The sequence below is a fragment of the Phocoena sinus genome, chromosome 3 (genome assembly GCF_008692025.1).
Source record: "Phocoena sinus isolate mPhoSin1 chromosome 3, mPhoSin1.pri, whole genome shotgun sequence".
Classification (NCBI taxonomy): domain Eukaryota; kingdom Metazoa; phylum Chordata; class Mammalia; order Artiodactyla; family Phocoenidae; genus Phocoena; species Phocoena sinus.
The window spans coordinates 12,688,132-12,713,644 of NC_045765.1; the positions used below are offsets into that span (position 1 = coordinate 12,688,132).

General features: G+C 50.2%; 2 protein-coding genes across 13 annotated transcripts in view; one reads left to right on the top strand and one right to left on the bottom strand.

Moving 5' to 3' along the window:
• Window positions 1-3,623, bottom strand: part of MYO9B (myosin IXB) — an 89,442-nt gene extending 85,819 nt beyond the window's left edge. For all 11 annotated transcript variants that reach the window (XM_032627892.1, XM_032627888.1, XM_032627883.1 and 8 more), the window contains exon 1: window positions 3,518-3,623. The gene's annotated coding sequence lies outside the window, so the exon portion shown is untranslated. The remainder of the gene's footprint in view (window positions 1-3,517) is intronic.
• Window positions 3,624-3,757: 134 nt separating this feature from the next.
• HAUS8 (HAUS augmin like complex subunit 8) lies at window positions 3,758-25,284 on the top strand. Of its 2 annotated transcripts, none has more exons than XM_032628571.1 (11): window positions 3,758-3,965; window positions 6,911-6,975; window positions 10,638-10,693; window positions 15,172-15,253; window positions 17,374-17,466; window positions 18,177-18,271; window positions 18,867-18,932; window positions 19,039-19,197; window positions 20,480-20,621; window positions 23,574-23,715; window positions 24,858-25,284. In XM_032628571.1, the coding sequence occupies exons 1-11, from the start codon at window positions 3,937-3,939 to the stop codon at window positions 25,048-25,050; spliced, it is 1,122 nt and encodes a 373-aa protein (XP_032484462.1). In that variant the 5' UTR covers window positions 3,758-3,936; the 3' UTR covers window positions 25,051-25,284. The 2 variants fall into 2 exon arrangements, with proteins under 2 accessions (XP_032484462.1, XP_032484461.1); XM_032628570.1 differs by having other exon boundaries at window positions 3,891-3,965; window positions 10,638-10,705.
• The last annotated feature ends 229 nt before the right edge of the window (window positions 25,285-25,513 follow it).

Below are 25,513 nucleotides of genomic sequence, written 5' to 3' on the forward strand. Positions count from 1 at the left end.
AACAGCAAAACTTAGTCTGTGCTTGAGGACAGACTGGCGTCTGGAGCCAAGAGGGCAAATGCGAGAAGATAACATGGCTTCAAGAGCCACAGTGATCTGGGGCTACCTCCAAAGTAGCTCTTTGAGAGGAGAATCTGATACCTCTAATCTCGGAAGAAAAGCAACAGTTTGTTCCGAGACAAGGACCGTTCCTGCAGAAATCCAGGTCAGTGGGAAGACAAAGAAGAGACAGACAATGGCATCTGCTGTGCCAGCGAGGGATGACGGCCCCAGCTCACCTCCTCTTCCTCCTCTGCTGAACATTCTCAGGGCACGTTCTCTAACTCCCCCTCAGTCCATTCCCAGTGGTGTCTCCTTTTTATCAGGACCCCAGATTAAGAACCGAGCAGATGGCAGAATTCAATTGCTGGCCTCTTTTCCCCACGCCTGCCCTTGGTAGCAATTTGCTGGGAGCCCAACAAACACCAAAGACCCACTGAGGCAATGGTGGGCCTGGAGCGGGAACCAGATTTTACTACAGAGCAGTGCTCCTGTCCCCCAGGGGACACACAGCCATGTCTGGGGACATTTTTGGTTGTCACAACTTGGGGTGGGTGTGTACTATTGGCATCTCGTGTATGAAGGCCAGGGATGCTGCTCGACATCCTATAATGCACGGGGTAGCCCCACAGCAAAGAATGACCCGGCCCCAGATGTCAATGGTGCTGCAGTTGAGAAACTGCTCTAGCAATTTGTTCTTCGCCAAAGTGAGGTTACTAATGATCCTCCGTACTTCTAGAAAGCACAGGGAGCCATGTCTGAAGTTGTCACCTGCCTGAGCCTAGTTTCTATATCGAGAAAATAGGAACTGCAATCCCCTTGCTGCTGGTTGGCAGAATAAAAGAGTTGGGTATAAAAGCATCTATCACAGAAGATGCTCAATAAAGAGCTGCACATGGACGTGCTTATGTGGTTCCCTCTTCCCCACTTGGTTTAACACCTCTGTATCCTTCAAGGCTTGGCTTAGGGCCAGCCACCTCTCCTGAGGAAACTTGCTGGAATCCCCCATGCCCTGAAGCTTGTGCTGGTCGTTCCTGGTTCTGTCCCCACAACTTCTAGTGCCACTTCTGTTGCTGCACTGACCAACTACTCTGAACTCCATTATTCCTGCTGGGGAGGGCGGCCCCCTAGAATGTCCCTCCCCCAGGGCACAAGGGCTCATCTCTGCCCCTGGGACCCAGCCCACAGCACCTTGCACGATCAGCCCTTGCTTCACTGAATTCTGGGTCCACCCAAAATACACAACTTCAGGGAGACAAGGAAAGGGAAGCTTTACGTTAACAAGCCTCTGTTGGGGATAGAAGATGGATCCTACAGTGAAACAGAATGCGGAGATTCCGAAGTCCCCACCTGCTTCACCAAGTCACAGGCCTGGACCTGAGGGAGGGTCTCACCCAGGGATTTCCAGCCAGAAGGATACAGCTGAAACCCTGGGAACAGGTATGATGTGCAAAAGCACATTTGGCACTCCAATTTCCCACGTGGAAGATAAGGAAGCAGTAAGATAATCATATTCAGATATAAACTGTAGGACGGAAAGCCCAACAAAAGTGGGATCACCACGGTGGGGATTCACCTGTTGGGGGCTGCATAAAACTAGACAGGGCTGTGTGCTGGAGACACCAAGGCTGGGTTTCAAAGTTGCAGAACACTGATTAGGCCAATCCATTCATTTTGCAAGTAAAGAAACGGACAAAGAGACTTGACGGAGGTTAGGACCCCCAACACAAGACCCTCCAAGAGAGCCTGCTTGGCCACGCTCCTGGAGGAAGGAGACAACAGCAGGGCTGTGGAACCAGAAGATTCTGATCCAGTTCATGGGGGGGGGCAGAGGGGGAGGGGGAGTGTCCCAGCCAGGGCAGGCCCATACGCAGAACCTGCATGAGGCATGACTGTGGGCTCTAATCATGTGTTCTGGGGCAAGCGCAGCTGAGAGTCTTGCTTACAGAAGCTTCCATAAGGGCCAGAACATTCTGGAAGTGAACGGGGTGGTTATCTTTCTGTGGCCCTCTTTACATTCAAGCTATCCAGGCTCGTGTCCTGAACGCACTATAAACCCAGGCTCCTTGGCCCTTCTAGCAGGTCCCAGACAAGGATCCCCAGGGTCGGGAAAGAAGAGAAATTAATGCTGATCAAAATGGTTTAGAGCAAGGCCCTCCCCAGAGCCAGGCCCATCAGACAACTTTCCAGCTGCCCATGTCACCTCCCACTGCTCCTGGATGCCTTAAGCGTTTGGAGACTCCAAGACCAGAACATACCTCAGGAAGGTAGGAGCTGGGACCCTCCAGCTGTAAGGCACAATGTCCCCACCAGCTCCCACCTCAGACAAAGAGGTGTGGGAGAAGCTTTCCCTTAAAGACTCCTGGCCTACAAGGCGCCTGCCTGCGGCTACCGTGCCTCTCCCAGGCTGAGCTCACAGCCACCGGGGGACAGATTTCCTGTATGTCTTTTTACCCATTTAAGTCCAAGGATGCAACTCGGAGGAGGTGGTGACAGCCTAGCACATGCGGCTGTGTGCGCACCCACCCCCGCCCCCTCTGAAACCCAGTTCCGGCCCCATAGCTGGGGTGGGGGGGGCCCAAGAGCTCCTTCCTTGCTCCCTAGAACCCCCAGGCTCTAGCCAGTCTGCTCTTAGGAGGACAGTGTTGGGTTTTCAAGTCCTGAATACCGCCCAGAAGGCGCTGAAACTAGCCTGGGTCACCCGGCAGTTGGGGGTGAAGTCAGGGATAAGATGAATCAAGAGGGTAAGACGGGCCCCAAATCTTCATGGTCTGCACCCCAATGTCTGAACGGGGCCATTCTAGTCCTTTCCTTTCCTCCCCTCCTCCCCAGGCTCTCCCTGGACCAGACCTCACTTCTTGCCATGGCTTCCATCCCCCTTCTGCCTCCCCTCCCATCCCCCATTTCCCCTCTTACCAATTCGGCCGGCCACCGCACCAGTGGGTTCAGAGCCCCTCACATTTACTGAGCACCCACTGAGTCCCAGGCGCTGCCCTCCCTCAGGCACCATTCCTCTACCTCTTCACCGTAGGCAGACGCCCCCAGGCCGTCCTGCACCGTTCCCCCCCAATCGCACCCCGGCTGTTCCCCCACCGGCCTTGCTCCTCTCAACCCCCAGCCTGGGCCTCTCAATCCCGCCTCCTTGCTTCTCCCCCTCCCAGCCCCGTTTCCTGCGACCCCCCAACTACCACTTAAGCCACGTCCTCTTTAGAGAAGCTGCTCAAAGCCACAAGATCTGCCTCCACACCCGCCCAAAAACTCCCTCACCAGGCCCATCACATCAACTTTCTCCTTCATCGTCCCGTTCCCACTCCGTCTCCTGCAAACTCTCCACGACCCCCAAGCTCGTTCCCGCCTCCTCGACCCCTGCTTTCGCGCCCCCCCCCGCAACTAACCCTTATCCCCGTCCCTCTACAAGGCAGCCCGCCGATGCGAGCTTCGAGATCAAACACTCGACCCGCGGCCGCCCGGCACTCACCTGGGCCTTGGCCGCCGCGCGCCGCCGGTCCCGGCCCGGGTCCCCGCCCGGCAGCCAGCCCGCTGCTCTTCGGGCGCTCCGCCCCACCGCGCCCGCCGCTCCCCCGCGCGCTCCTGCTTCCGGGTTCCGGAGGGGCGGGTCCGGGGGCGTGACGCCAGGGCGCCAAGGGGGCGGAGAAACACGAATCCCCGCCCATCACTTCCGACCCGGCCCCGTCACCGCCCCCTGCCGCTGCTGGGCGAAACCAAGTGTGAGGGGAGGACAGAGAGACGCGCGAGCAGGAGGCGCCCTCTCTGCCCACAGCCACGCTCTACACGGCCCGAGGCCACCCCTCTTGTAGCTTCGCAATATGGCCTGGTCGGGGCGGGGGAGGGGGGGGTTCGACTTGAAGAGCCGGCCTTTGAGTTGAAGGCGGGAAAATGGCGGATACCTCGGGGCGTGGTGCTGGGTGAGTCGAGGCACCGTGGGTCTGGATTTATGGGTGCCAACTGGAGGGCCCTGGTCGAGGGCTGGGGACAGAGGGGCAGCAGAGTTGGGGAGGGAGGGTCCTTGGGGTGAGTCCGGATCTGACTCCTCCAAGAGCCACCGAGGATGCGCAAGTTCTGGGAGGTGGGATGCGGCCTTGCGCATGCTCGGGAGCTTGGGCTCAGGACCTTAGGGCGAGTTCGGGTCCCTGGTCAGCCGTTTCGATCCGGGGCGATGTCAGGCGAGTGGCTTAACTTCTCTGTGCCTCGCTTTCCTCCGTCGCGAAACCGGACTGTTGACGCCGCCGTTCAGTTTTGTAGGCCTAGTGTGAGGCTTAAGAGCGTTTAGAATAGTGTCTGGCCCCTAAGTGTGATCCGTCGCTATTAAGATTACCGCTTTGTAGTGGATAACTGCTGGACCACTGAAGTATCTCCTTTCATTCTCCCACACGCTTTTTTCTATTCTCCCCATTTACAAAGGAGATGATGGAGGCTTAGGGAGGGAAGGTCATTTGCCCAAGGGAGACTTCGAACAATGACCTGGTGCCGGGCGTGATTCCTGGGCTTTGTTCTTTCTGCCGATGTTTATTGTGCCTGTGCGAATTAAAATTTAGTGGGCCATCTGAAATCACTTGTTTACTCCACAGCCCCTTGACCTAACTGTGAGATTGACGTTAGCCTCTCCGAGGTTCAGGGGAAGTACTTGAGGCTGGAATATATGTAGTGACACCCCTCCCCCACCCCGTGTCCCTGCAGGTTTGGCCTTAGTCCATTTGGTTTGGCTCCAGAGCCCTGGCTCAGACCCCAGAGGGAATCCTTGCTCTGTCTGTTTCCAGCTCTGAGACTCCCCAGGGGTGCTCTGTATAAACCTTGGGTCCTTGTCTGGAAAACAAAGATAAAAGCAGGCTAACAGTCAGGTATTTGTAGGGTGGGGAGGATTCCATGAGGGAGTAGAGCAGCTGGCACCCAGCCAGCATTTGTTAAGTTGCCTCTCCCCACTGTGGCTTGGAGGTGCCCCCCAGCATGGCCTGGGTCTCACGTTGGAGTCCCCAGAGCCCACTACACAGAAGATGGCTGCAGTGAGCTGAGCAAGGGGACCACCACTGCTGTCTCCAGTGGAGCCCATCTTGTGACAACAGCAGGATTTACAGCACCCAGACCCCTGCCTGGCATCCCGCTCGCCCAGACTGGACACCTGGAGGCATCCCCGACTCTCCCATACCCACCGGCTGACTAGTCAGTGATTCCTACTTCATGGGACCCTCTTCTCTATCATGTCAGGCTTCATTCTTTTTTTAAATTGAGGCAAAATGCACATCACGTCAAATGAACCGTTATAAAGCGAGCAATTCGATGGCATTAAGACATTCACAACGTTGTGTAATCACCACCTCTACCTAGTTCTAGAACATTTTCATCAGCCCAGAAGGAAACCCTGTGTCCATTTGCAGTCCCCCCCCATCCTTCATGCTCCTCAGTCTGCTCCTGGTAACCACCAGTCTGCTTTCTGTCTCTGTGGATTTGCCTGTTCTGGACATTTCATATCCATGGAATCATACACCACGTGGCCTTAGTGCCTGGCTTGTTTGACTCAGGATAACATTTTTGAGATTAATTCGTTTCAGCATTATCAGTACTTCATTCCTTTTTAGGACTTAATAATATTCAGGGTCATTATTTCTTTTTTATTTATTTTTGGCTGCATTGGGTCTTCGTGGCTGTGCGCAGGCTTTCTCTCGTTGAGGTGAGCAGGGGCTACTCTTCATTGCATTGCCGTGCACAGGCTTCTCACTGCAGTGGCTTCTCTTGTTGCGGAGCACGGACTGTAGGCGCGCGGGCTTCAGTAGTTGTGGCTCACGGGCTCTAGAGCGCAGGCTTAGTTAGTTGTGGTGCACGGGCTTCATTGCCCCGCGACATGTGGGATCTTCCTGGACCAGGGCTCGAACCCGTCCATGTCCCTTGCATTGGCAGGCAGATTCCCAACCACTGCACTACCAGGGAAGCCCCAGGGTTCGTTATTTCTTGACAGGAGTTTTGCAGCAGACGTCCGTCCCACGCTCCCGATCACTCTTTCACCATGCCAGGGGTCCCCCAACCTTGACAGTGTTGACATCTGGGGTGCGATCATCTCTGTGATGGGGGCCGTCCTGTGCCTTGCAGGGTGTTGAGCAGCATCCCTGGTCTCTACCCACTGAGCCGATAGCAGCCCCCTCTGTTGTGACAATCACAGGTGTCTTCACACATCGCCAAATGTCTCCTAAGGGTCAGAATTGCCCTCAAGTGAGCACCCCTGGGTTATTTGTCTGACAAATATTTATCAAGTGCCTCCTGTCTGCCAGGCTGTGAGAGACTGAATGTTTGTATCATCCCGCACCCCCTCCTCAAATTCAGTCTTCTCCAGCTAAGCCATAGGGCTGATCAGTTCCAACTTCCGCATCATTCTGCTCTGTGCCTGTGCCCTTGGTCTTGGTGATCCCTGTCTGGGAATATCCTTCCTCATGTGCCTGAGCAAATGGTTCTTTGTCACTCACCCCCAATCCCCACGCCTTTACCTGTCTGGAGTGCTCGCTCTTCACGCTTTGCCTGATGGGAAAATGCTGGTCATCCCTCTCAGGGAAGGAGCTTTGTCTGCGTTCACCTCGTATCCTCAGTGGTATACAGCTGACACACAAACGCCCAACGAATTAATGAGATCGAGACCTTTGAAGTTCGGCAAAAATGCTCGCTCTCCTCACGTAGGTGTTGTCCCCAGGTGACGGGGCTGGGGCTCTGTTTTCCTCCTGCCATGGAGGTGGCCCCACCTCGCAGAGATGGGCATGGGTGGTGGGTGCTGGGACTGGGCTGTCCCGAGGAAGCCCAGGTTCCTGGCTGGCTTCCCTGAGCTTTCTATCCAACCTGCATTAACAAGACCCCCGTTTTCCTCTTTTAGGAAGCCTTCTGCAGGGGGTCCCAGTACTCCTAGCGGTGCTAAGACGAGAGGAAGAAGAATACAAGGTGAGTAAAATTGGAATCTACCTTTTGAAATGGAACCCACTGGAATAAAAAGTGATTTTTTCTTTCCCCCCCCAGTAAGTGCTTTTGGAGAAGATAAAAACAGACCAGAGCAGGGGAGCTGGGGCTTTACCTCCTTCTAGTCACACCTTTGGGGACCCCAACTCTGGTTACCCAGCCCTGCAGCCAGGGGTGTGGCAGGACCTGGTGGGGGTCATCTAGGGCAGTGGGCCCTTCCGGCCATGGGTGTCACGGGTTGTACCCAGGGCTCATCACTTGGAAGTGTGGGTGAGGAGAGTGTGAGCTGAATTCGTTAGGAAACATCAAAGTCTGTTTCTTCTCAGTAAGCGCGTCAGACCCTTGGGGGTGCCCATACATCCGATGTCTACCTGTGCGTCCGGGGTCACTGTCAACAGCCCCCCTTGACTCTTGGCAGTGCCCAGTTTGGGGCTGTAGACCCAAGGATCTCCCACGTTGGATCTCAAGCCTCTGTTAATGATGAAGTATTCTTTTATGCCTGTGCACTAGTGCAGGTCTCAGAACTTGGAGCAGAATTCCAGTTCCAAATGACTGGAGGTTTATATGTTATAGCATCACAGCATCGCTGGATGATCTGGTCTGTAACATCTGTTATATTTACACAGGGTCTAGTTCTTGGATGCAAATTATATCCTTCATTGTAACATTGCTTCTGTGGAAAATCCACCACTGTTGAAAACAAACAGGTGCCTTCTAGTTTTCCAGAAACTTGAAACTGCTTTTCAACTGTGCAAGGAACCCAGAGCCTCCTTCCTACCCTTTGCTGATGGTATTAGAAAGACCCAATGCAGGATGGTCTCCCCACTCTTGGAACTGGGGGTGTCCTTCGCCCCAATCCTTCACTGGACATCCAGTGGCAGACCCTAGGTGGGGCTCGATTCTCTCCCCTGGACCCCGCCTGGTCCTGGCCTCAACCCTCAGGTGCCTCCTGCCTGAATGTCTGAGCCACTTGCCCTGCAGGCACGGCTCATCCCTGCCTGGGGCACGCCCGGGGCAACCAACACCTCCGTGTCCAGCTCCAGGCAGCCTGTTAACTGTGGTTGTACCTCTTTTCCACTCAAGCTTGTGGCTGCAACCCCCATCTAAAGAAAGATGCAAATCCGGGCATGAAGGTAATATGGTTGAAATCCCAGTCTTGGGACTGAACTGTCAAGGCAGGTGACACTGACCACATCACTCTCTCTAGTAAAAAGGGAGACCCCTGAGCTCTGGGGGCACCTAGGAAAAGTGCAGACTCGTGCATTTGACACATTGCTGAGCACCTCCTCCCTACGAGGTGGTGGAACGTGGCAGCAAGCAAGACAGACAAGAATCCCTCCCCTCGGGGGGCTTGCCACCCCGGACACAGGCGGTGAGTCAGGAGACGTAAGGAGACACAGCGTATTGGACAGTGACAGTTGCTGAGGATAAAACAGCAGGATGGGGGTAGCTTCTGGCCTAAGGGAGGGGCTGGGCCGAGCAGAGTCGTGAAGGTGGCAGGGGTGGCATGTGCCCGCTGGTTGGAGGAACAGGTGACACGGGACCTGCAAGGTGTCTGGAGGCACTCACCCTTCACCAGCTAATGGACCCGGAAGACAGCCTGCTGCAGCTGCCAGAGAGCCAGTCAGCCTGGAGGACAGAGTGTCTCAAGAGGGAGGGTGCAGGGCTTCCCTGGGGGCAGTGGTTGAGAATCCACCTGCCAATGCAGTCGACACGGATTCAAGCCCTGGTCCGGGAAGAGCCCACATGCCACAGAGCAACTAAGCCCGTGCGCCACAACTACTGAGCCTGCGCTCTAGAGCCCGCGACCCACAACTACTGAGCCCGTGTGCCTAGAGCCTGTGCTCCACAACAGGAGAAGCCACTGCAATGAGAAGCCCGCGCACCGCAGCGAGGAGTGGCCCCCGCGCGCCGCAACTAGAGAAAGCCCGCATGCAGCGACGAAGACCCAGTGCAGCCAAAAATAAATAAATAAAATAAATTTAAAAAAAAAAAAAAAAGGAGGGTACAAGTGAGCACTGTGTGCAGCACTGCCGCTGGCTCAGAACGAGGGCTGAGAAGGGGCGGGTGGGCATCAGAGCAGGGAGATCTCTGTGGTCTGGATGAAAGGAGTTTCTTTGGTGCCGTGGTGACTGTGAGAGCCAGGCTGGGGTGCGGGGGGATTCAAGGGAAGGAGAGAGGAGAAGAAGAGGATCCGCCATGGCAAAGGGGAGCAGAGAAGTGGGGGAGGGGAGGGGGGATGAACAGTGTGACCATTGGAGAGAGGAAGTGGGGTGATACAGGGTGGGGCAGGGGGAGAGGGGTTGCTAGGGCAGTTTCCTGACGGAGTGAGGGCTGGGCTCTAGCACCCAGAGTTGGGGGGTTGGTTTTACCCCAAAGCACAGAGGTCGCTCCACATGGGGGTCCCAGGATATGGCCCTGAGGTTGGGAGGCAGCTAGATGCCCAGGTGGGAGGATCTCCTGGGGCTGCTTTTGTCTTCCCAATGAAGTAGGAAACAGGTTACCAGCTGACCAGAGGGATGGCCCGGTGTAGGAAGTGGGCAGGAGGGTCTGGGAGAGGGGGTGGGGGATCAGAACAGAGGACTGTGGATGATCACAGGGACTGCAGCGAGAGCCCCTGGAGGTTGGGGGGACACATGTGTCTCCTTCACACACCTTCAGCGCCCCAGGATCAGGATGGAAGGGCACCTGGGGCTGCGCTGTCACCAAGGGATACAGCCGTGTCCGAGAAGAGCGTCAGTGCCTAGTGTGTCTCAGGAGAGTGGTCCTGAGCTAGGTGAGGGGGGTGGGGGATGTGAAAGGCCGTACCATGAGTGGGTCATAGATGGGCTTGTGGGGGAAGGGCAGTTGGGGTCATGACCACAGGGAGTGAGTTGGGGAGGGAAGAGGAGGAGAGCAGGTGGCCATCTTTGGAAGATCTTTCTTCCTTTCCCTGCCCTGCCCCTGAGTCCACTTTCTGTTTTGAACTTTGGCACATATTCCTGATCTTCCTTGATCATAGCTCCTGTGGGTCTCTGTGTCTCCGCTTCTAGCCCGGGTGCTTGTATACAGCAGGTATCCTATAAATGTTCTTGCATACAGTAGGTGTTCCATATATGTTCTTTTAAAAAAGCTTTTAAAAGAGAATTTATTATTTACTTATTTTAATTTATTTTTGGCTGTGCTGGGTCTTTGTTGCTGTGCGTGGGCTTTCTCTAGTTGTGGCGAGCAGGGGCTACTCTTCGTTGCAGTGCATGGGCTTCTCATTGCGGTGGCTTCTCTTGTTGTGGAGCACGGGCTCTAGGTGTGCGGGCTTCAGTAGTTGTGGCACGAGGGCTCAGTAGTTGTGGCTCGTGGGCTCTAGAGCACAGGCTCAGTAGTTGTGGCGCATGGGCTTAGTTGCTCCGCGGCATGTGGGATCTTCCCAGACGAGGGCTCGAACCTGTGTCCCCTGCATTGGTAGGCGGATTCTTAACCGCTGCACCACCAAGGAACTCCCTCCATATATGTTCTTGCATACAGTAGGTGTCCCATACATGCTTGAGGCTGAGCGGGGAGGGCTGATAGCACCCGGCCCTCGGGGTGCGGGGCGGGCATCCTAGGTGCATGGTGGGTCCTCACAGTCCATGTCATAGTTTTATTATAAACCAACAGTGTGTCCCCCACAGGTGGAAGAGTGGTTGAGTCCCGGTACTTGCAGTATGAGAAGAAAACCACCAAAAAGGTAACATACAATGTACGTTTGAAACAGTTCTGAACAGAGTTCTGACGAACTTGGAATTCTGAGACAAGTCAGGCACAGCCTGGTCCTGAAAGAAGCATTTTGGGGACTTGGTCCAGTTGCCTTTGGGGCTGTCATGCCCTTCGTGCCAAGGCAGGGATCTCTGTCTTGGGTGGCTGATCACTTTGAGAATCTCTTTTGCAAAGCCATGATCTCTGGTGAATCATAAAATTATTCCTGTCTCTCAACCCGGTAATTCCTTTCTGGATTCTGTCCTGAAACAGTTCTGTCTAATGCCTGGCACGTGGTTACCCAGCCTTGGTTGGTATTGTAAAAAATACCCGTAGGGTTTTAGAGAAAGGGTTTAAGGGGAAAAAAGACATGGCTGAATCACCCAGTGTTACAGGAAGAGTTCAGTGAACTAGCCACACCACAAAAACCATGAAACCATTGAAAATGATGGCCTGAAACACTTAACAACTTGGGAACCTGTTTTGTGTGATGTTTAATGAAAATAATCATTAGATTACCCAATGACATATTTTGTTTCAGTGTGTATGCACGGGTAGTGTGGTGAAGGTTGTGTTATTCCATTTTCCAAATCTTTGTTTATGATAAAGTTTAGTTAAATATTAATTTCTGCTGCCTTTCTTTTACTCTGGTAGGGTGAATGGCAGGTTAATGTGGCTTAAGATTTGGCTTGAAGAAAAAGGATACCTTTATGCAAACTGATATGCTTCTTGGAGTGATTTATTTTTTAATGGACTTAATTTTTTTAGAGCAGTTTTAGGTTCAAAGCAAAATTGAGTGGAAAGTACAGAGATTTCTCATACACACCCCTGTCCGCCCCCTCACATGCGTAGCTTCGCTGTTGTCAACATCCCGCAGCAGAGTGGGGCATATTTACAATCGATGAACCTACATTGACACATCCTTACCCAGAGTCTGTGGTTTACAGTATTGAAATGATTTTCAACAGAGAATACTAGTGCACACTTCATAATGTTAACGTTGCCTGGCAAACTTGGTTACAGTACCCCCATGTGTTTGCATGTTCTAGTATTTTAGATCTTTAAGAGCTTCTCCGTTTTCTTTTTTTTTTTCATCTTTTAAATTAAGGTGTAATTTACATAGAGGAAGTGTCACTCTTCAGCCTACAGTTCTCTGAGTTTTGAAAAACACATCCAGTCACAGACCCACCACAGTCAAGATAGAGAACACTCTGTCACCACCGCCCCCCCCCCCCCACAAAGTCCCCTTGTGCTCCCATGGAACCAGCCCCTCCCCACCCCAGGCAACCATGATGTGTTTTCTGTCCCTGTAGCTTTGCCTTTGCAGTAGGCTCACTTAAAGGTGCCACCCAGGATGCAGACTCTTGCAGTCTGGTTGCTTTCATATAAAGGTCCCTCCCTCCCTGTCGTTGCCTTTTACAGTTAGTGCTAGTTCCTTCTGATGGCTGAAGAATATTCCACTGTACGGATGGACCACAGTGTGCACAGCCACTCCCTGGCAAAGGACATCTGGTTTGTTTCCCGATTTTGGCAATTATGAATAAAGCCACCTTAAACATTCCTGTGCAGAATTCTGTGTGGATGTGTTTTCATTTCTCCCAGGAGGGGAATTGTAGGGTAAATGTCTGTTTGACTTTGTTAGTAACTGCCCAGCTGGTATCCAAAGTGGCTGCCACTTTTTACATTCCTATGAGCCACAGAGGAGAGTCAGTACTTTAGGACTGAAACCATTCTAGTGGGTATGAAGTGGTATCTCATTGTGGCTTTAAACTGAATTTCCATAACAACTAATGATATTGAGCATCTTTTCATGTGCTTATTGGCCAGTCCTATATCTTTGGTGATGTGTCCTTTCAAATCTTTTGCACATTAAAAAAAAATGAGGTTGTTTGTTTTCTCATTATTGAGTTTTGAGGGCTCTTTCAATATCTCAGATACCAACTCTTTATGGTGATTTGCAAATATTTTCTCCCAGTGTGTGGCTTGGCTTTCCATTCTCTTAAGTGTCTGGTGAGGAGCAGAAGTTCTCGATTTTGATGAGGTCCAATTTATCGATTTCTGCTTTTATGAAATGTGCTTTTGGTTTCTTCTCTAAGAAATCTTTGCCTTACCCAAGACCATAAAGATTTTCTTCCATGTTCTCTTCTATATGAGTTTAGGTCTGTGGTCCATTTTGAATTAATTTTTGTATCTGGTGTGATGATGGAATTAAAGTTCGTTTTTAAGTGTATGGATGTCCTCTTGTTCCAACACCATTTGTTGAAATGACTTTCCTTTCCCTGTTGTATTGTCTCATCACCTCTGTTGGAAAGCAATTGACTATATATGTATGCATCATTTCTGGACTCTATTCTTTTCCATTGTTCTACATGTCTATCTTTAGTCCATTTCCATACTGCCCAGGTTACTTTAGCTTTGTATTATAGTAAGTCTTAAAATTGGGTTGTGTGAATTTTCCCACTCTGTTCTTTTCCAAAACTGACTCTTCTAGTTCCTTTGCCTTTCCATATGAATTTTAGCCTTAGCTTGCCATTTCCTACCAAAACTTCGGGGATTTTAATTGTATTGAATCTATGCATTAGCTCAGGGAGAATAACATCCTAAAAACACCCAAGTCTTTCAATCCATGAACATGGTATACCTCTCCCTTTATTTGGTCTTAGATTTTTTTCATCAGTGTTTTTGTAATTTCCAGCATACAGACCTTCCCCATGTTTGCTTAGGTTTACACCTACGTATTTGGTGTGTTTTTCGTGCTATTATGCAAGGTACTATCTTGTCTTTTCTTTCTTTCTTTCTTGAAGAAATTTTATTTGTTTGTTTAGAAATAATTCACATATAACATTATATTAGTTTTAATTTTATTTATTTATTTTTTAATTTTGGCTGCATTGGGTTTTCGTTGCTGTGTGCAGGCTTTCTCTAGTTGTGGGGAGTGTGGGCTACACTCCGATGTCGTGCTTGAGCTTCTCATTGCGGTGGCTTCTCTTGTTACCGAGCACTGGCTCTAGGCACTCGGGCTTCAGTAGTTGTGGCTCACGGGCTCTAAAGCACAGGCTCAGTAGTTGTGGCGCATGGGCTTAGTTGCTCTGCAGCATGCGGGATCTTCCCAGACCAGGGATCAAACCCATGTCCCCTGCATTGGCAGGTGGATTCTTAACCACTATACCACCAGGGAAGTCCCAATACTAGTTTTAGAGGTACAACATAATGATTCAATCTTTGCAAATATTGCAAAATGATCATCACAGTAAGTCTAGTTAACATCCGTCACCGCACAGAGTTACAAAATTTTTTTCTTTGCTCAGAACTTTTACATGGTACTGTCTTTTTTTTTTTTAATATTTATTTATTTAGGCTGCTCCAGGTCCTAGTTGCGGCATGCAGGATCTTCGTGTGGCACGTGGGATCTTTAGTTGTGGCATGTGGACTTTTAGTTGCGGTGTGCAGATTTCTTACTTGTGGCATGCAGACTCCTTAGGTGCGGCATGCGAACTCTTAGTTGTGGCATGTGAACTCTTAGTTGAGGCACGTGTGTGGGATCTAGTTCCCCGACCAGGGATCGAACCTGGGTCCCGTGCATTGGGAGCTCAGAGTCTTATCCACTGGACTACCAGGGAAGTCCCATGGTGCTGTCTTTTAATTTCAATTTCCAAAGTTGTTCATTGCTAGAAATATCTTTTTATATTGACCCTGTATCCTGCAACCTTGCTAAACATGTTAGTTTTAGTAGTGTTTTTTAGTATGTTTTGAGATTTTCTATGTGAAGAGTCATGTCTGCAAGAAGAGAGTTTTATTTCTTCTTTTGTAACCTGTTTGCCTTTTATTTCTTATTCCTAGACTTCCAATGGGAGGTTGAATAGGAGTGGTGTCTGTACATCAAAATATTTTCACTCTTTATAAGGTCTTTTTTTTGCTTTTTTCAATTTTACTTTTTGGCCGCGCCACGTGGCTTGTGGTGGGATCATAGTTTGCTGACTGGGGATTGAACCTGGGCCTTGGCAGTGAAAGTGCCGAGTCCTAACTACTGGACCACTAGGGAATTCCCTCTTTTTGCTTTTATATTGTTATAATGGCTTGCTAGTTCCATGCACTGCTTGCTTTTTTAATAAGTTTTGAAGATTAATACCTGTCCAAAAGCTTTGTTTTTTCTGACAACCGAAGTAATATGTTCTCTTTCCTAAACTGGCCAGTACTAAAAATTATGCAGAAAATCAGTCATCTGTAATCTGCCACGTCAGAGATCATCACCAGCAAACATTTTGGTGGTTTCCTATGTTCTACGCATGTGAGGGTATCCTTCTGACAAAATTAGTTCATCCCATATGTATGCACTTAAATGTCAGGACTCCTTGAATCTATCCCTTGTCTCAAGGTAAGAGCAGATGCAGACCTTGCAAACTGCAGAGGGGCCCCTTCTCGTGGAAGGAAAGTGTCTTGTCCCCTGAATGTCATATATTCCCCTAACAGCCTCCTGCAGCAGATGCATTAAAGGCCAGTGGGAAGATGCCTGAAGGTGGAAGAAAACCCAACCCACTCCAGAAGAGCAAAGGTACGTAAAGATGGAAGGAGGGTGAAACAGCACTGAGACTTAGGAAGTGATGAACGTGGTGGTGAGTTTTGTTTTTAAGTATGCAAGTTTAAGACGCCCTTTCCTTTCTGGAAAGTATGAGGAAAAGGAGCTTGGCAGAGAGTTTCAGCATAAAGACAGATTTGGGGCATATGAAGATCTGAAGGGGGTTGGCAGGGAATGGGGGGGAGTCATTTCCTTTCTATATGACCCCAGAGAAGAGCCACATTGCCATCATGGTGCTCCCTTGGGGCACCAGTTCCTTGATCATGTGACTGTTTCCCCACCAGAGCTCTGAGAGCAGGACTTTCAGAGCGGGTATGAGACCTCATTTTCCTGCCTCTCACTACCTTGGGTGGGTCTTCCTCATAATGGTCTCCCCATACCCCTTCTACTAGAAGCTTTCACCAAAGTGATATGAAAAACTTTCAGTTTTTCTGGTTGTAGACATGATATGCGTTTGTTATTAAACAAAATTGGAGAATGTAGCCCAGAAGGGCGGAAACTCACTTATGATCTACCACTCAGACCACCTCTGTTGGTATATTTGCTCTTCAGTCCTAGTCAGTGTGCTCATTCTAGAAGTCTGGGAAGGCTCCTCTCCAGAGTAGTACTTCACCCAACTCCTCCGCTGCCTGCTTCACCAGCAGTGGTGGGCAGCTCTTCTTTTGCATAAGAGCGAGTCACAGAAAGCAAAATTGTTTCTCGGCCTGCAAACCCTCATTCAGAATGGTGACAGCTTTGCGTCCCATAGTGGAATACTAAGTATGTTCTTTTACAGGTTAGATTTCCTGCTTTATTGTTCAGATCAAGGGTCAGCAAAACTTTTCTGAGCCAGTGGTTAATATTTTAGGCTTCGCAGGCCAGGGGATCTCTGTCATAGAAACTTAACTCTGCCTTATCGCAGCGTGAAAACAGCCACAGACAGTGTGTACGCAAATGGGCGTGTCTGTGTCCCAGTTATTTACAAACACAGGAAGTGGGCCGGATCTGGCCTGCATGCTAGAGCTCGCTGATCTTGGCTTGGATGTTTGTCAGAAATTGTGCTGTTCCTTGACCCAGGCACGATTGAGAAGCAAGCACATGGAGCTGGAGCCGGCCTTCTAGTCTTTTCTCATGCAGTTGGGTTGAAGGCCATGTGTGAAGCTGGGAAAGCTGGCATGGCCAGAGGGGTCAAAAACTGGGCCTGCCACATTTAAAAATCAGGGTTCTCAGGACTTCCCTGGTGGCGCAGTGATTGAGAATCCGCCTGCCGATGCAGGGGACGCGGGTTCGTGCCCTGGTCCGGGAGGATCCCACATGCCGCGGAGCGGCTGGGCCCGTGAGCCATGGCCGCTGGGCCTGCGCGTCCAGAGCCCACAGGCGGGAGAGGCCCGCGTACTGCAAAAAAAAAAAAAAAGAGCAGAGGGCAGAACAAGTATATCATGTGTTATTAGATTCTTATACCCTGAACACAGAATCTTTTATTTTTTTATTTTTTATTTGAAGTATAGTTGATTTACAGTGTTGTGTTAGTTTCAGGTATACAACAGAGTGGTTCAGTTATACATACATATATATATATTTTACACACACACACACACACACACACACACACACACACACACACACATATATTTTTCAGATTCTTTTCCCTTATGGGTTATTACAAAACATTGAGTAGAGTTCCCTATGCTATACAGTAGGTCCTTGTTTATCTGTTTTATACATAGTGGTGTGTATATGTTAATCCCAAACTCCTAATTTTTCCCCCCCTTCCCCTTTGGTAACCATAAATTTGTTTTCTATGTCTCTGGGTCTGTTTCTGTTTTGTAAATAAGTTCATTCGTACACAGCATCTTGTACTTAAACTAAGCAGAAAGTCTTATTTGTATCTTTCAGTTATAAAGACTGCATCTCTTTTCTAGTTCTACTTTAAAATATATTCAAGTTGATGGGTGGGAATTTCCAAAGGTTTTTCAGCCTTCTCTACTGCTCCCTCGTAAGAAACTGAGTTTTTGGAAGCAGGTGATATTGTACAGAAAAGTTAGCTGCTCCCAGCCTTAAGTATAGAGTATCTTGCTGACTGTGCTGACTTCTGGGGATTCTCATTGGGCCCACAGACAGCAGTGGAACTGGCAAAGGTGACCTGCAGTCTACCTTGCTGGAAGGGCATGGCACTGCCCCACCTGACCTGGATCTCTCGGCCATTAATGGTAAGTCATTGGCTGTACCTGTCCTTTCCCCAGCTGGGGGTTGCAATGCATGTCTGAGGGCTCCCAAAATATGCTCTTCTCACCTTAAAAACACTTTTTTTAAAAAATTGAAGCATAGTTGATTTACAATGTTGTATTAGTTTCAGGTGTACAGCAAATTGATTCAGTTATACATATATATATCTATTCTTTTTCAGATTCTTTTCCCTTATAGGTTATTACAAAATATTGAGTATAGTTCCCTGTGCTATACAGTAGGTCCTTGTTGGTTATCTATTTTATATACATTAGTGTGTATATGTTAACCCCAACCTCCTAATTTATCCCCGCCTCCCCTTTGGTAACCATAAGTGTTTGTTTTCAATGTCTGTAGGTCTGTTTCTGTTTTGTATAAGTTCATTTGTATCATTTTTTTTTAAGATTCCACATATAAGTGATATCATGATATTTGTCTTTCTCTGTCTCGCTTATTTCACTTAGTATGATAATCTCTAGGTCCATCCATGTTGCTGCAAATGGCATTATTTCATTCTTTTATATGGCTGAGTAATATTCTGTTGTGTATATATACCACATCATCTTTATCTGTTCATCTGTTGATGGACATTTAGGTTGCTTCCGTGTCTTGGGTATTGTAAATAATGCTGCTGTGAACACTGGGGTGCATGTATCTTTTCAAATTATGGATAAAACGCTTTTCTTGATCTTAGACAAAAGTGTGGTCCGAAAGACTCCACAGTTAGAAAAAACAATGTCAAAGAAAGCCGAGTCATCATCATTTTCTGCCTTGAGGAAAAAGAGCCCAGTAAGTCTCTGAAATGAGAGGGAAGCCACTATAGCAGGTTGGCTAAATCTGCCCTGTGCCACGTGCCCCTCGAAACCTGGGGAATCCAAGAATAAACAAGCCAGCTGTGCCTTTTAGAACAAAAACCTTACCCATCCTTAGAGGATTTGCAGTTTCAGTTTCCCCAGCTACATGTACAGGAGGGGATACAAATGCAGGATCATGTGAAAAATGAGATTGAGGCCTTGTTTGCCAGTGCCACGCTAGTGAAGGCACTAGGCCAGGCCCTGTTCACAGCAGGGAGGGCGGCCAGGCTGTGGTCTCACCCAGGTGGGAACCCCAAGTCCTGGTTCTGGCAAGGCAACAAGTTGGTGGGTGCCCTTCAGCTCATGCTTGACAGACCAGCTTGCAGGAAGGGACCAGACCACCTTCCTTTTCACAGAGGACTCGAAAGACTAAATGAGCAAATAGAAACGAGTCGATACACAGTCTAGAATTGTTGAATTACTGATTGAAAAAAAGTACAGACAGGTTAGGATTCTGCCCCTCCCCGGGAAGAGAGCTGGCTTTATACCAGTTCACGGGGAACCAGCAGTGTCTTTTTCTTCTCCTGAAGGATCTCTCCGAAGCGATGGAAATGATGGAATCCCAAACACTACTCCTGACTCTGCTGACCTTGAAGGTGAGGACGGAGCCTCCTGCACGCGTGTCGTGGGTGGAAGGGCGGCCACTGTCAGCCGCGGAGGTGAGGTCGCCTCTGGCCTGAGCTTTTGTTTTGCATTTCCCAGATGGAAAGTGGTCTTGCTGCATTCGAAGAAGAGGCAGAAAAGAATTTATTAATAATGTGCAAAGAGAAGGAGAAGCTCCAGAATAAAGCTCACGAGCTGAAGCGCCAATTTCTCCTCTGTCAGAGGAAGCGGGAGCTGGCAGACGTCCTGGATGCGCAGGTCAGGGGTGACTGCAGCCTCCAAGAGGCGCATCCTGGCAGCATTGTCCCACGGGGGTGGTGGTGGGGTGGTTGGAGGGAGCCTTTATTGTGAGCGTCGCTCCTCGCCTGGCTCTGACTCTGTGCCCGGCTTTTGACACCACTGGGTGTTGCTACGTGACGGTTTATCAGAGGACAAGGCGGTAATGTCAGAACCAACCAGCAAGAGGGCTCTGTCCCTTCAATACATATGGGCATGTATTCTGGTGACTTGTATCCTAAGACTTGTGCCCAGTGACACAGATGTACTCCAGACCTGCCCATTTGGGCCAGGGTACTGGTGGGAGACTTGGGCTTGGTGCTGTGTGGTCAGTGCTGGGACGGGAGTGTCCATGCTAGGGAAGGTCACAACGAATCGTGGGAACCTAGAAAGGGCCGATCAGGGAATGGGGCTCCTCACCCAGTAAGTATGTATCCTGGGGCCGCCATAACAAAGGACCACAGAGTGCGCGGCGGCTTAAACAATTGACATGTATTTCCTCTCAGTTCTGGAGGCTGTAAGTCTGAGATCAAGGTGTCTGCAGGGTTGATTCCTTCCGAGGGCCACGAGAGAAGGCTGTGTCCCAGCTTCTCTCCTTGGCTTGTCGATGGCATGTTCTCCCTGTGTCTCGTCACCTGGCTCTCTCCCTCTGAGTGTCTGTCTCCACATTTCCCCCTTTTGTAAGGACACCTGTCATACTGATCAAGGCCCAGCTTAATGACCCCACCTTAACTGAATTACCTCTGTAAAGTCTCCAAATCAGGTCACATTCTGAGGTGCTGGGGGTTGGGATGTCAACAGAGGAATTTGTGGGGACACAATTCAGCCCGTAACACCCAGCATGTACACATGAGTGTGCCCAGCAGCCCGGCCCCAAGCTGAGAACAGGGTCCCTATCCTCGTGGAACTCATAATAGAAGGGAAAGGAAAGACAGTCAAACAAATGAATCCTTACAACCCCCAGACGGCAGGTACAAGGGAAAAGGGGGCTGCCGGGCATGGCCTTGGTCGGGGGCAGGCATGTCAGCTCAGTGCTCTGGAAGGCGGACACGTGTTCCTGGGGAGGAGACCTAGGCCACCTTGCTACTGGCCGGGCCATCTTCGGGGCACCTGGGAGTGAGGGGAGAGCCCACTGCACCCTTGGAAGTTTCTCTGGGAGACCTGGCAGAACAGTGCTGTGTCTTACCTCACAGGTGCCGTCTGGTAAACTGGCGAGGTGAGTGCAGGGCCTCGTCCCACAGGCTCCTTCCCCTTCTGCCTGCAGATCGAGATGCTGAGCCCCTGTGAGGCCATAGCCAGCTGCTTTAAGGAACGATACAAGACATTTGCGACGGCCCTGGACACGACGAGGCATGAACTGCCCGTGAGATCAGTCCACCTGGACGGAGACGGGCAGTGCTTCTTAGGTAGGAAACGGGGCAACTGCCCGGCAAGGGGTGGGACGAACCTCCCAGTGCATGCTGGCATCTCCTGTGTCCTGGGCACCTTTATCCGTTCGTGTCAGGTCATAGGCCTCCTCTCAGGTAGACGGCGTGTACCCCATCAAATGGCAGAAGACGGAGGGGGCCAGCAAGGCTGCGGTTTGTGTGGGGTCATGCCCTGAGTAAGGACTGTGTTGGGATTTGAACCTAGTCTGTAGGACCCCTGCAGTGATTTCCCATCCTGCTGAAAGGCGTCCTGGGGAGCCTGCAGTCTCTACAAAGGTGCTTTGGTGGCTGGGGAACAACAGGGCCACCGACCCCAACCCTGTCCTGCCTTCTAAGCAGAGCTGAGAGGGTCCCTTTCCTGTATAGCGTTCCCACCTAATACTTCACTTGAAGAAGGCGGCAAGTGTGAAGAGTGCCATCCTCTATCCTAAAATTCTCTTTAGAACAAGTATCTTCCCCAAACAGGTTTTCAGCTGCCCTACAGTTTGGTCCTCCCTCCCTCCCTGCCTCCCTCCCTCTCCCTCCCTCCCTCCCTCCCTCTCCCTCCCTCCCCCTCCCTCCCTCCCTCCCTCTCCCTCCCTCCCTCCCTCCCTCCCTCCCTCCCTCCCCCTCCCTCCCTCCCTGTCTCCCTCTCCCCCCTCTCTCCCTCCCTGTCTCCCATACCCCACCCTCCCTTCCTCCCTTTCTTTCTCTGAAGTATAGTTGATTTATCAATACAATGTTGTGGTAGTTTCTGCTATACAGCAAAGTGACTTAGTTATACACATAGACATTCTTTTTTTCGTATTCTTTTCCATTATGGTTTATCACAAGATATTGAATATAGTTCCCTGTGCTATATAGTGGGTCCTTGTTGTTTATCCATCCTATAGATACTAGTTTGCATCTGCTAACCCCAGCCTCCCACTCCGTGCCCCCCGCTGCCCCTTGGCAACCCCAGGTCTGTTCTCTGTGTCTGTGAGTCTGTTTCTGTTTCGTAGATAAGTTCATTTATGTCATATTTTAGATTCCACATATAAGTGATGTCATATGATACTTGTCTTTTTCCGGCTTACCGCACTTACTATGATAATCCCTAGGTCCATCTGTGTTGCTGCAAATGGCATTATTTCATTCTTTCTTATGGCTGAGTAGTATTCCATTGTATATAGGTACCACATCTTCTTTATCCATTCATCTGTCCATGGGCATTTAGGTTGCTTCCATGTCTTGGCTATTGTAAATAGTGCTGCTATGAAGATAAGGGTGCATGTATCTTTTTGAATTATAGTTTTGTCCAGATATATGCCCAGGATTGGGATTGCTGGGTCATATGACATAGAGTTTGGTTATTTCTAAGCAAGGTTCTCATGAGGCACCTGGACGTGTTTAGCTTGATTTTACTGATGTAAAATCAAGCCTTTTCCAATGTGAAATAGTATATGTATGAAACGGGACCTTGAAAAATGAGCCATGTTGAACCATCATCTGTGTCCGGGTTTCTAATTTTATAATTATGGCAACCAACTGCACGTCTATATCTCTTGGTCTCCATCTCTGATAAATGCCCTAGATAGTTGCCAGGAGTTGGGATTGGGGACTGTTTGAGTTTCCTAGGGCTTCTGTAACAAAATACCACAAACCAGGTGGCCTAAAACAACAGAAATTTATTCCCTCCCAGTTTAGGGGACTAGAAGTCCGAAATCAAGGTGTCATTGGGGTTGGCTTCTTCTGGAGGCTCTAGGGGAGAATGCATCCCCTGGCTTTTAGTGTTCTGGCAATCTTGGCTCATGGAGCATTCCTTCAGACTCTGCCTCTGTCCTTTTTTTTTTTTTTTAAGCTTTAAAAAAAATATTTATTTACTTATTTTTGGCCGCGTCGGGTCTTAGTTGTGGCACGCGGGATCTTTTCGTAGCAGCGCGTGGGCTCTTCATTGCGACGTGCAGGCTCCAGAGTGTGTGGGCTCTGTAGTTGTAGCTCTCTAGTCGTGGCTCATGTGCTCCGTAGCTGTGGCGTGCGGGCTTAGTTGCCCCGCGGTACGTGGGATCCAGGGATCGAATCTGCGTCCCCTTCATTGGAAGGAGCGTTCTTAACCACTGGACCACCAGGGAAGTCACCAAGCTTTATTTTATTTTGGTGCTTTTGTTTTTATAAATTTTTATTGCAGTGTAGTTGATCTACAGTGCCGAGCTGCTGCCTCGGTCTTCACATGGCCTTGTTTCTGAGCGCCTCTGTGTCTAAACTGCCCTTTTCTTAGAAGGACACCAGTTATTGGATTAGGCCCCTCCCTAATGACCTCATTCTAACTCCGTCACATCTACAAAAACCTCATTTGCAGTTAGGTCACGTTCACAGGTACTTGAGATTTGGGCCTGAACATGTCTTTTTGGGAGGACACAGTTCAGTCCCCTGGCAAAGAACATATGTGTTTGTAAGAACACTTATAAGGTTCCTCAAGTGTTATAATTTACAGCTGGGACATGTGCTGGACTCAGAGAGATGCTATCTTTGTTAGAGCAGGGGGCACCCAGCGCTGTTGCAGGCGGCTCTCTGCTGGGGGGGCGTTGGGGGCAGACGTGCTGGGAACCGGGAGTGGGAACCATGGGTTTGTTCTCAAGTTACTCCTAGACCAGATCTTCTCTGTCTTTTGGATCTGCTTCTGTTGAGGACACCAGTGCACCATTCCAGGTATGTTCCGATGACTGCCTAGATGGCAGACACACATGGCCCGCCATCTCAGAGCCCCGTGATCTCAGGCAAAGGGGCACAGAGGCAGTACCAGCGCACGAATATCTTCCTTCACGACCCTTTCTGCCTTCGAGCTCATCACGATTCCTGCATAACATGAGAGCATTCCAGCAAAAGGAGAAAAATACAGTCAGCCAGCCAGCTCGTGCATCCATTGCTTGGGGTACCTTGAAACCATGGCTGACAATGCCTTTTCCCCTCCAGACAAGTTGCAGGGGGAATTGACGACCACATGCCATCTGCTGGGAGAACTTGGCATCAGCAGCTCAGAAGAAAACGCGAAGGCCTTGGACCTGCTGAGGGAACTCAAGGAAATGACCCAAAAGAAGGATCTGGAGCTCCAAAGGTATTACAGAAAATATTTTTTAAAAAAGATAGTACCCCTCTCCCCGCATCTCCTCGTTGGGCAGAGATGGGCTGTTGGCGGCTGCCTTGTGGAAGGTGTGCTGTGTTCTGGAGGGTGGGCAGCTCTGGTGTTTGCAGGGGCTGAGGGTACGAGGGTCCAGCGAGGCAGGGAGAGGGGAATGGGCAAGATGCCTTCAACCCAACCAAAACTCCTGTGCTCGTTCTTGAGCAGCCAAAATAGGAAGGGGCGATCACTTCCTTGGGGTAACACAGCAGTTCAGGGGCCCTCAGATAGTTTTTTGACGCTCTGTGTGGCTCGTGAGGTCTTAGTTCCCCAGCCAGGGATCAAACCCAGGCCACGGCAGTGAAAGCACAGAGTTCTAACCACTGGACTGCCAGGGAATTCCCAGGAACTTCTTATTGATGTGTAAGTACATATAGAAAAGCCACAGATTGTAACGGTACAGCTCAGTGGCTTTCACTACCGGGCACCCTTGTGTAACCAGTGCCCAGGTCCACTCAGCCCATGTCCAGCCCCCGACAGCCACCCGGTCCCCTTCTCTCCTCCAGGACATTTCTAACCATGAGGCTTTCTTCCACCTCTTCTAAAAAAGAATCTAGTCTTCTTCTCCCTTACGATGCCAGATGTACTTCCCGAGGTGCCTGAGAGGTTTGAAGGTACTCATGACAAACGCCACCTGCTGTGGCATCTCCCTCATCACTCTGTGTCCTGGGACTGAATCAGACACGCCAAAGTGTTCTAGACGGCCGGGGTCACGGGAGGCAGCGGGGAAGCACGCTCGTTCTGTGCTGATCTCCTCACTGCCGTTTATCTTGTGTGGTTGCTGGGGGAGCTCCCCGTTCATGGCTCTGCCTCCTGCTCTTAGGATGGTTCCTGTCAAGTGTTGATACTCCCTAAATAGTTGTCGAGTAAACAACTCTTTTCTTTCACACCTGCCCGGTCCTGCTCTCAGGGCTTCCCTGTTTGAGTTCTGTTCAGAAAAAACTTATTCACTGCCGCTTTCCCAGGAGCCCGAGGAGGGTCACCCTGAACCTCCCCCCGCCCCCGCCCCTGACATGGCAGCTGCGAAGGTGCTCGGGCACAGAGGGTGAAGAGCTTTCGTCATCGTCTTGTTTCCACAGGAGCTTTACCCAGGTTCTGGAACTCTCTGCCGAGGCGAGTAAAGAGGCAGCCTTAATCAACCAGGAGGCCTGGGAAAAGGCCCAGGGCCCCAAGGCCACCAGCCAGTGGTATTTCAATCCTGAGGAGGCCACTGGTGGGGAAACGCAGGGAGAGCTAAGGAGCCTGCTCCTTTCGGGCCACGCCGAGCCGTGAATCCACATGCAGGCTGTGTCCCTAACCGGCGTGGGGACCTTCCTGCACACCATGGGGAAGGAAGCACGTCCTGTGCCCCTTGTTTGGGGTGGGGAGAGGGGGTGGACCTGCAGTGACCCACATATGATGTTCTGGAAACTTGAGCACTTTATACACTTAGCCTAGCCATATAGTTATTGTTTTGTATGATAATCCCGTTTGATAATTTAACAAATAAAACTGTTTTGCAGTTGAGCCTTGCTTTCTCTGTAAGGGGCAGTGGAAGGTGCGTGTTGTCCCAAACTTATTCCAAAGAGCTGGTCCTGAGCCTCAGAACCTCACAGACATCATGAATCCAGTTGACCCTTGCACACTGTGGGTTTGAATTGCCGGTCCACTTATACATGGATTTTTTTCAGTAGTAAATACTGTAGCACGACACGATCCGTGGTTGGTTGAATCCATGATGTATAACCGCGGCTAC